The sequence below is a fragment of the Anas platyrhynchos genome, chromosome 5 (genome assembly GCF_047663525.1).
Source record: "Anas platyrhynchos isolate ZD024472 breed Pekin duck chromosome 5, IASCAAS_PekinDuck_T2T, whole genome shotgun sequence".
NCBI lineage: Eukaryota > Metazoa > Chordata > Aves > Anseriformes > Anatidae > Anas > Anas platyrhynchos.
The window spans coordinates 47,003,189-47,013,395 of record NC_092591.1 but is presented as its reverse complement, the minus strand read 5'-3'; the positions used below and the strand labels follow the sequence as shown (position 1 = coordinate 47,013,395).

The window sequence follows — 10,207 nt, the reverse complement described above, 5'->3', positions numbered from 1 at the left end:
AGGCTTAGGGTGACTGTTGGGAAGAGTAGGAAGCAAAAATAACCCCTGAGCCTCAGAGGGGAGAAACTTGGGAGCACAGAGGCAACTGCACAGAGGGCAGCAGAGGCCAAGAAGGTTTCCTGGGGGGAAAATGTGCCTCAGGGAGAAAGGCTGGGCCGTGAGGATGCTGTGAGTGAGGATTTGTTGCAATCCTCTCCATTCTTTTTAATCAAAAACATCTGGAGCCTCCCCATTTAATATTGTAATTTTTCTAGTCACTTTTTTTTTCATTTTTTTTTTTCAGGAAAACTTGGTTTTAATGAGGAAGTCACAATGGCAGTCCCACAGCCTGCTCACAACATCGGCAGCTCAGACGCAGCTGGTGCTGGTTAAGTCCCAGAGCCCATGAGGTGAAGGCACTGCTGTTACCAAACACACCGCCCTGTGAGTCACTAACCATAGCTAAAGGATTTTTGAAAAGATGCTAAAATCTAAGTTATGACAAGTAAAATTCTAGGAATATCAGGAAGTTTGGGGGTTTTTGTTGTTTGTTTCTTTTTTTTTTTTTTTTTTTTCTGTTAGAAGGGGCCTATGAATTGTTTAGAATCGATAGAAGTCTTTCTTACGTGATGAGGATTTGGATCATTTTCCAGAGGAATACTGAAAAATAAGTGACTCATACACAGTATCTTGGAAAGTTATTTTGTTGTTTATCACTTCCTCTGTGCTTGCAGTAGTTCTGACTTGGCAGGCATAACTTCTGGCTAGAAACTTTAATTTGCATCATGTTTGGATGTGGTGCTTTTAACATAGTTTAAGTGATTAGCCACCCTATTTGAGGATAGCTTGTGGTAAAGGTACTTCATTATGAGTTTATGGGTTAAATTATTTTGAATTCACCAGATGTTTTCTTAATCAGGCACCCCTTCACACCTGCATGAGCCTACTGTACTTTTTGAAATTGAGTAATTTTCAAGAGTTGAGTCTGCTTGAATATGTCACAGGAGTCAATCCGATACGTTCATGACTGATTATATTTATTTATTTATTTATTTATGGCTTGTAAGCAAGCATGCAATGGAGTACATATATTTCGTATAATGTTCTATAGCATAAAGACACAACTGGAAGAGCTGAGTAGGCCTTGGGGAGAAAGAAATTTACTCTTTAACACTGTATTTCACTCCACACTAACTTCAAACAAGCTCCCAGAACCACAGTTACAATATTTGTTTTATTTTAGTATTTTTGTTCAGTTCACATCAGTGTTCTTGGTTAGTAAGATTTAAGTACATCAGGCTTATCTAGTTAGGAGAGACTGAGAGCAGCTCCAATGTCAAATTGTCACAGATAATCACTAAAGATCTTGGATTGTCATACTAGAAAGAGTAGAACCATATCTCAGTCAGTTTTTGATGTTTTTGAATGCTTCTGCCTATTTTTGCATTGATATCCATGGAACTCTAGTGTCAAAGAGGCAGGGGAGAACTTCACCAACTTCTGTAATTTGAAGTAGGAAATTGTGATAAAAATAGAGAAACACAAAAAACGTTTGAACTTAATGCTAGGATTTTGACTTCAGGACATTACAAACTGAGTTTACCGGATCTACTCGCAGGTGAGTGTCATATGTTTCAAGAACTTTCTGATGATGTTCAGCAATTTCATTCTCAGATGATATCAATGTGAAGATATCAACAAAGCACGGTATGACACTGAAGTTTTGAGTGCCCCATGAGAAGCAATTTCCAAATTTTTTTAAAAAAATAAAGAAGAAAACTCTGTTTTGGAGATATATCTCCAACTTGTGATTTCATGAATGTCTTTACTAAAAGTAAGTTGTTGGCATATTTGGACACTTGATCCTGGCAAAAGCAGCAGTTATTTGTTAAGGTCACAAGTCACAGATGCTTCCAACCAGCTCGCTAATAACTTGTGTAATTTCCCAGAGTTCTTGTGCTATCATTTTGCTTTTTTGTTGCTACGCTTGGGTACAGTATCATTTTGTATGGGTGATCAAACAAAGGATCCCTAGTTCATTGAGGCATTCAACTGTACATCAATCTTTAGCCACCTCAAGGTAAGGTACTGTCTTTATGTGGATCATCATTGTTATCAAATCTGGAAAGTCTTACCTCGTTATTTTTCCTGTTTCTAATTCTGTTAAAGATAGTCTGGGAGCTGTCTTAATTACTGTTCCTGAATAAAGTGGACATTTTAAATGATGATACATAACAGTACATAGTCTAGTGAGAGATTTTCTTCCTTCACTCTTTTACAGTATCTGTGACTGAACATTTTTTTGGTTAAATTGAACACATGACTGGTCGAAATCTAATATGCTTCAAAATGGATTCAATATGTAGAAAGGCAGTATGGAAGGAACAGGACTGCATATCTTTACTGACAAGAAGTATTGTGAAGTTAACTTCCATTCTTAAATTGTTATATTTGTACGCATTGGTGAGCATTGCAGTTGGTATTTCAAAGCCTCTAACACTTAAGGATATTCTGATAAGATGAATTATGTTTATGTCACTGTTGAGATACTTTTTGATTTTTATTCTTGCCTGCAAGAATTTCAATCATGGTCATTTTCATGTACTTTTTTTTTTTTTTTAAAAAAAAAAAAAAAGACCTTGGGAATTATAATCTCAGTGATGCAATTCAATATAGTAATATAGAAAGCAGTGTCCTAAGTGTACTGTTCTTATCTGTGAAATTGGAAAGAACCTTCATGCAGTGTACCTTCAGCAGTCTGGTGGCTTTATCTCATCCGGTATAAGGCTACTAAACATCTTTCCAGACAGTAACATGTCCTTATCCCATTGCTTCCAGAGAAAGAATAAATATATCTGGACATAAAGTTTTTAGTACATGAAAAGTGGCAGCCAATGCACAATGCTGCAGAGCACCTCCTCATCAATCTATTACAAATATATCATTTGTTTTACATATATGTGTGTGTGTGTGTGTCTGTATTAGGTAGTCCTTTGTTATCTGTACTGTCTTCCCATACAATTCAAAATCTGGTTGCATGTCCTAGTCCTTATCTTCAGCAGACTGCCTTATCTGAAGTGAATATTCCTAAAAGTCTCTTGAAAGCTGTGGAAAAAGGCTGTAGTTATTAGCAATGCTCTTCTGGCAAATGTTGGTAGTCTTTTCAATAAGCCTATGGGAGGAATAAGCTTATCCAAGAACCTATTTAATATGGCAGTGAGAAGGACTGCCTGCTACTTGTGTATTATCTGCAAGGCCTTGACCTCAATGTTTCTATTACATTTCATGGTCTTTGTAAAACAGCAGCTCTAGACAAGAACCACATGACAAACATCTTTCTTGCCTTTGTGAAAGAATAGGATTGAAGAGTAACTTTGTTTCTTGATGCATTATAGGAATAAAGTCAAACAGTCATGAAAGGGATGTAGCAGAAGGTATGATAGAGCACTTGTGATTCATACAAATGGAATATGCTGTTTGAAGCTGAATTTGACTTAGTCCTCAGAGTAAAGGTGCCTTCAAAGCCCAGCTCCCTATATGAAGCCTAACAAAAGTCAGTAAGGATGCTCTAAGGATTAAATTCCCTTACATATATATTTGTGGTTCTTGCAGGAGAAGACAGCATAACAGTCTTCCCATCCTTTTCTGTCTCTGTATAGAACATACACTTTACAATGTCTGCTTGTCTGCTTACTGAAAACTTAGAGGTTACCAAACCCCAAAGTAACCAGAAACATAAGCTTCCACAGTGGGGGCAAAGAATACATAACAGTTCTTTAAATTCTCATGTTTACATAGACACCACTTCGCCACACACAGTGAGGGGCGTCGTAGTAATTGAGAGTATATGCAAACGTTGAGGTAAGATCAATGAAGCACAAATAAAATGGGTTCTACTGGGAAATGTGTGGAAGATAGATAAAGATGATAAAAGAAATGCTTAAGTTCCCCTTTTGTTTTGAAAATGGTCTTTATGTTCTGGTACTTTTCAGATACGAATTTTCCACTGCTTTTCAGACTTACAGAATAATATCTTTAAAGAGCTTGGGAGTTTTATCCCAGACTTCAACAGCTGCCAGTACTCCTCATGAGAGTATTAGTTTTGTTTAATTAAAAATATGTAAATACAGGAGCAGTTCAACTTGCCAGATTTCCCACAGGCAATTTCAAGTTCTCATATACCACATACTCTCAACAAGCAAGTACTCTACTGATAGTTCATTGAGAAACTAAGATAAGTATATTTTATACTGGTTAGCAGCCACAGGCCTTGGAACAACTGTGACGTTAACTCGAATAGAATTGTGGACATCATGCCAGAAATACATCAGGGAAACAAAATCTGCCTCTGATTTTTTTATTTTTTTTTTCACATGTGTTGGGCCACATTAAGCATTTGGATTGGTCAAAGTTTTCAGTCCTATATAGGGCTGTCATCAAATCTGACTGCAGTGCTGTTTCTTGGGCTGGCCAGAAAAATCCAAAAGAGCAGTGTGTATGTGTGCATGCATACATATGTTTGTTTATATAATACAGTAAGTTTTAGCAGGTGGAAAATATGTTAAGCTTTGTTAAAATAGTTGAAGTGATCTAGTTTATTTGGAAAAAAATCTTAAGCAGATGAGATCTTAGATGCATTTAGTAATAAATGATCTGACTTCTTCGGGAAGTAGCAGCATATTGCACCTTAGAAAGCACATTTGGCAGATGCTTTGTTTGTATTGTATTTCAGTTATATAACATACAGGCATGTTTTTGTTATTCCTCCTGCTCCTTGCTCTTACATTGAAAACAATGAGAAACTGGAGATTCTGAGTCAAGTAGTGGAGCATGTACCTGAAAGGAAAGCAAGTCTGGACTAACATAGGTTGAGAACAAATCATTGAGAGTACCTACTAGTTGTGTAGCAGTTACTTTAACAAAGAGTGCAAGGGAGTAGTCATACTCACAAATGCAAGGACTGTAATTAAGTAAATCCTACCTAAGCTCCTTGAAATATTTTTTACATGTTGCCTGTACATATGCGTGTGAGACACCCATGATCTGAAAGGGAGTAAATACAAGTTTGAGGAATTAGAGATGTAACTTCATGGCACAATGTAGCAATTCAGTAATACATTGTGCACAGTTCAAAAACTGAGAAAGAAAACTGCAAAGACAAGACAATTTGATATTTAGTTCTCACTTTCCAACTGATTCTTCCTACATTGTTATGTTTGATCTGCTATAGGAACCTCAGAATATGAAAAATGAATGTGCATTTACACAGAATTTTTAAGTTGTGTTCTTTCTTCCCCGTGAGAAAAACTCTTCTTAGTATAACTGTGTGACTGATAATAGCATATAGATTACATTTCGTCATACACAGAAACAAAGAGCTTTTACATCTGAATTTGTTGCATGTGTTAAGGTGAAACATAAGAACAGAAATTGGCACATCTTTGTGAGAGGATGTGGTGCTGACATCCTTAATCTACATGAATACCAGCACAAAATGGCTGCCAGTCTCTCCCTGCAATGAAGTCTTACTACATTAAATGATCGGGTCGTGGAAGCAGACATGACAGAAACATAGCTCTCAGGACCAGGGGATTAGACAGCTGTAATCGGGATGCAAGTTGCCAGCTGATGTATCTGTCATTCTACTATTCAAAAGTAGAGATATATAAAAGTGATGTAAGTTGTTCATTCTTGCTGCAGAAGAGCTCATGTTTGTATGCATGCATTCTCTTTACTTTTCTCCTTAGGTAGTGCTTTCATGGCCATAGAAAAACTGCAATGTTGGCATTTGTTCTTGATGCTGTATGCGTGAAAACTACCTTCAGTAATCCCTTTACACTTTTTACATCCTTAGCTTTGCTTCATTCTCTCCATAACTTCCTTTATTTAGAACTGGAAAGAGGTTTCGATTTCAGAAGCAGATATAAGTCATATATAAGTGAAATCTCTTCTAACATGATTTCATCATTCAAAGAGCTTTAACAAACTGAGCACCTTTTTTTTTTTTTGTCAATCAAAATGTGTATAAAAACAAAAAGGATCAAAATATATTAAGTAAAGGGTAAACAAAAGTATATGCTCAAAGGTATTATCTTAGCAGATGCATTATAATAGCATCAATTGGAGACTAGCTTTTCTAAAATGCACACACATTAAAGTGCAATGTAAACATGCGATTACTACTGACTTCCTGTTCCTGGCTCTTAATATTTGTATAAATACAAGTTTTATTTTACTTCCTTACCAGTAGAGGTCAAAGCGTGTACTTAATGGATTCCTGGTACACACAGTATATTTATTTTTCATTCTTTATCTGACAATAAAATCTAATTATTTAATTAATAGAGTTGTGATGTAACAAGTAGCAAATAACTTTATTTTGCCTAAATCCAGTTTGAACTTTAATTGCAAACTACAGATTTAGCATGGCAATTATGAGGCTATTGGTTAGGAGAATTTGGCCTTCTTTTTGCTCATCTGACATATTTAACTGAGTTCTAACTAAGCTAGAAACATTTGAACCATACCTGCTTTCATGTTAAATGGTTTCTGTTCCTTTGCTCTGTTGTTGTATGGGATCAAAATGCATGGTGCCCAGGAACATTGCTGATATATGATTCATGGCAATCTCCGAGCTTCCCTTAGAAGAGGAATACAGATTAATTGCTAAAGCCTAAAAGCTGAAAAAACAGTTACCTGCGCCTTCTCAAATTTTGATCACAGGATAAATGTTCTCCATGCTAGTACAGCCAAGAGGAAAAAAAATATATAAGGAATCAAAAATGTAGTTTGTGACATCTTCTGTTTGGGGAAAAAGAGGAACACACCAAGTCCATCATAAACTCTAATCTGGCTGTAGAGTTGTGACATCATCACAAATGATCTCACGTGAAGCAATGGCAAGGAGTGCCTTTATTCCCACTGCTGGAAGTAAATGAAATGAGAGAATTATTATCTTCTTCCACAGACTAGTTAATTGCTAGAAGATGAATTTGTTTTTAAGATATTCTGCACAGATTTTCCTCATAATGATAACATTTGAAGGAAACTTTAAAAAGCCATATGTAGGTATCAGGAGAAAAAATAAAGACACAAATAATGGAGATGTTTCCTCTACAATTTCTCTTTCCACAGTTGTATCATTCATTCCATGTTTTTCTGTCAGCACCATCACTAGATTGACTAGAACTAGGTGTTAAAGAACAAACTCTCCAGCCCAGACTACTTCAGCAATCAGAATACAAACTGCTTTAAATCCATCATCAACAACATGGAGTTCAGGAATAGGAGACAGAGCGTGGGAGAAAATGAAGCTTGCCTTGTATGCCTTCCTGTGCACAGGAAGGATAACATGGTATCATTTGAGAGCTCTCTCTCACAGTGGCAGGCCTTGCTTCATTGTTGGTCGGCTTTGGATTTTTTTTATTTTTTTTTTCCCACGTGTTTTACTCAGGGCTCAGAAACACTTCAAATATTTTGTCCAAGTTTGTCTTCAGGCCTGCAGATATGCTTCAGAGAGCTGTGGGAGTGGCAGGCTTTCCCAGCCTCTTGTGCTGGCAGGATACAAAGAGTGAATGACACCAGCTGAGGTCCCCACAGCTACAGTATTTGACATATTCATCAAAGTGAATGCCAGAGGCATAAAGCCAACACGGGGAGGTCTCTGGCCATTGTCCCCAAAAAGCTGTAATTAAAAGTTAAGTTCCAACTGATGAAGTTTTTACCACTTTAGAGGCATGTATTTTAAATGATTTTCTACTTTGTTTTTGTTTGTGTTTTTTTTTTTTTTTCTAAACAGGTATATGGGAAAGAGTTGACTTTACAGTCATTGAAGTACAAGAGTACTTTTGGAACACTGAAAGAACACTTCCTGTTTTTCCTACACACACTCTGTGTTTCTTAGTTTATATTCAATTTCCATCTACATACACTTTGAAACAAGAAATGAAATCCTGCACAACACCCTTAGCCACTATATCTCTGTACATTGCAACAAAGCATAACTTACATTCTTATATGAAATTTATATTTAAATACCTATAGTCAAATGCTCAAAGACAGAGTTGGCTCCAGGTGAATGTCAGCCCTAATGGTCCCCTCAGTGATATTTTTTCTGGTTGTAGGTGACGTGTCTCATGTGTTTTGAAGACTGTCTGATGAATTCCAGAATTGAAGAACATTGTGTAGATACCAAGGAAAATAATTCTTGTGATTTTGGTGACCAGAAGGAAAGCAGGAAGCATGGATTTGTACTAAAAGCAGAAGGTGGGTTATATAGTCTCTAATGGTACAGTCACACTAGGCTTCTCTTAGGTGCTACTTGGGGAGGGAGTTGAAGGGTGCAAAGAGCACAAAGAGATGCGAGTGGAAAGGCACACAGAATAATCATAAGTATCAGGGGATTCTAAAGGTGTGATATAAACTGATGACAAGGCCAAAGTTGGTTACAATTTTTTTTTAATTACCACTTTTGGAAAGTTCTCTGAATATGCATCTCTTTTAGTGTCAGTTTCTTCAGAAAGCAGCTTGGCAGCAGGGGCAACCAGCTGGCTGCCTGCCTGATTGCCTGCCTGCTTTTTGGACAACCACATAGGAACCTTTGAGGTGTGCAATAAGCTTAGCAGTGTATGTGGTCCTTTGTTCCCTGACTCAGCTTTGTGAAAGATGAGAAACAAGCAGACCAAATGGGAACTTGTCTTCTCCACCTATGTTGATTTTTTGGTTAATTTTGAAATAATGGATTGCTGATGAAATTTGTATAAGGTAGAACACAAAATACTTTGCCTTCTCATTCTGACATTCTTTGCATTCCTCTTCCTTCCTGTCATATGTTTGTAATACTGATATTTTTGGCCTTTATTCAAAAAATCATATGTAAAGTACTTAATACTCACCATTCACTGTTTTCCTGTAATTTTTCAGTTATTTTATTTTATTCTATTTGATTTTATTTTTGCGAGAGCAGAAGATCTCTTACATGGCAGTATGTTTTACAGTCTAGGAATATGTCCTTCTAACTCCTTTCCACTGTAGTAGAGAAGTCAAAAAATACCCCACCTTTGTCTACAACAACACAGAAACAGCTACTTATTTCTTTTTTGGTTGTCCATGGCTATGACAAATTTTTCATTCATTTACTCCTTAAAGCTTTGTTCAGTGTGTAGCTAAATTCTGTTTACATTAATAATTTGCAGATTTTTCATGGCAGATGCAGTCAGCATATATTTAGTTGTCACAATAGGCATTTAGTGTTTCTGTCATAGACAGCAGAATTGGCCTGAAGTCCCTTTCATGTGGCAATCCTATTTTCCAAGTTTTGAAATTGTATATTTTTTTTCTGAAATATTTCAAACATTTTTTTCCAAGTTTGTATTCATACCAGATATATTCAAACATGTATATATTTAAGCTACGATAATAGAACATGGTGTTACCTTGGCACAATCTATACCAAAAAACCTCTACAAGTTAACCATTTCCATTAATTCTACACACCAGTAGCGTAGGAATGCCTTTTGACTCTTCATAGCAGAGTACGTGCTACAAAACATTGCCAGATACTGAATTTTCCCTGGAATGACAAAACTTCCTTATCTGCCCTACTAGTCATAGTGAATGTCTCAGTCATCAAGAATAAATATAACCCTGTTTTGTTCAAAAGCCTTATTTTACCTTATTCTGAAACTGCATGTCTGAGATATTAAAGGTTGTATTCATTGAGCATAAACGGTGCTATCATCAGAATTCTAGAATATTTGTTTAAAGGCCAGTCATCTGGAATGATTTGGAAGTTAAAATATGTATGATCTTAATAGTCTCGTGTTAAACTGATGTATCTTATGATGATTCAAAAATTTAATAATAAGGAAAAATAATGCACCTCAAAGAAAAAACATAACAAACAGAACAGATCAGCTGCTGAGTTGGATTGTTACCAAGCTGCAGCCAGTATCTATACATACTAAAAAGAACAATGGAATTTCACAGGCACAAGCTACCAAGTTGGAAATTACTTAAATACCCACAAGGCCTAGGGTCTAACCACATGGTGTATTTTGGTTTGACACTTTATAAAGATACACAGTAATTTATCCAAACATATGCAGGGCTGCTAAAATGATACACAAAAAAGGGTATATTACTGAAAGTGGAATGTTTTCTTAGCGATCCTAAAAGCATCAAAATATCCTAGAAGTAGACATGTATAATTTTCTAGTTAAGTTGTACA

At 36.2% G+C, this 10,207-nt stretch overlaps 1 protein-coding gene and 1 long non-coding RNA gene across 2 annotated transcripts in view; both read left to right on the top strand.

Annotated features, from left to right (window-relative positions):
• The first annotated feature begins 32 nt into the window (after nucleotides 1–32).
• Nucleotides 33–996, top strand: LOC140002658 (uncharacterized). Its single transcript, XR_011809770.1, has 3 exons — nucleotides 33–168; nucleotides 284–423; nucleotides 899–996. It is a non-coding gene; the product is annotated as an uncharacterized lncRNA (long non-coding RNA).
• A 117-nt stretch (nucleotides 997–1,113) lies between these two features.
• LOC101805469 (mucin-6) overlaps nucleotides 1,114–10,207 on the top strand; it is a gene marked incomplete at its 3' end in the record, with an annotated part of 70,203 nt that continues 61,109 nt past the window's right edge. The window contains exons 1-2 of the mRNA XM_072038410.1: nucleotides 1,114–1,597; nucleotides 8,103–8,244. Coding sequence (XP_071894511.1) covers nucleotides 8,115–8,244 — 130 coding nt within the window. The remainder of the gene's footprint in view (nucleotides 1,598–8,102; nucleotides 8,245–10,207) is intronic.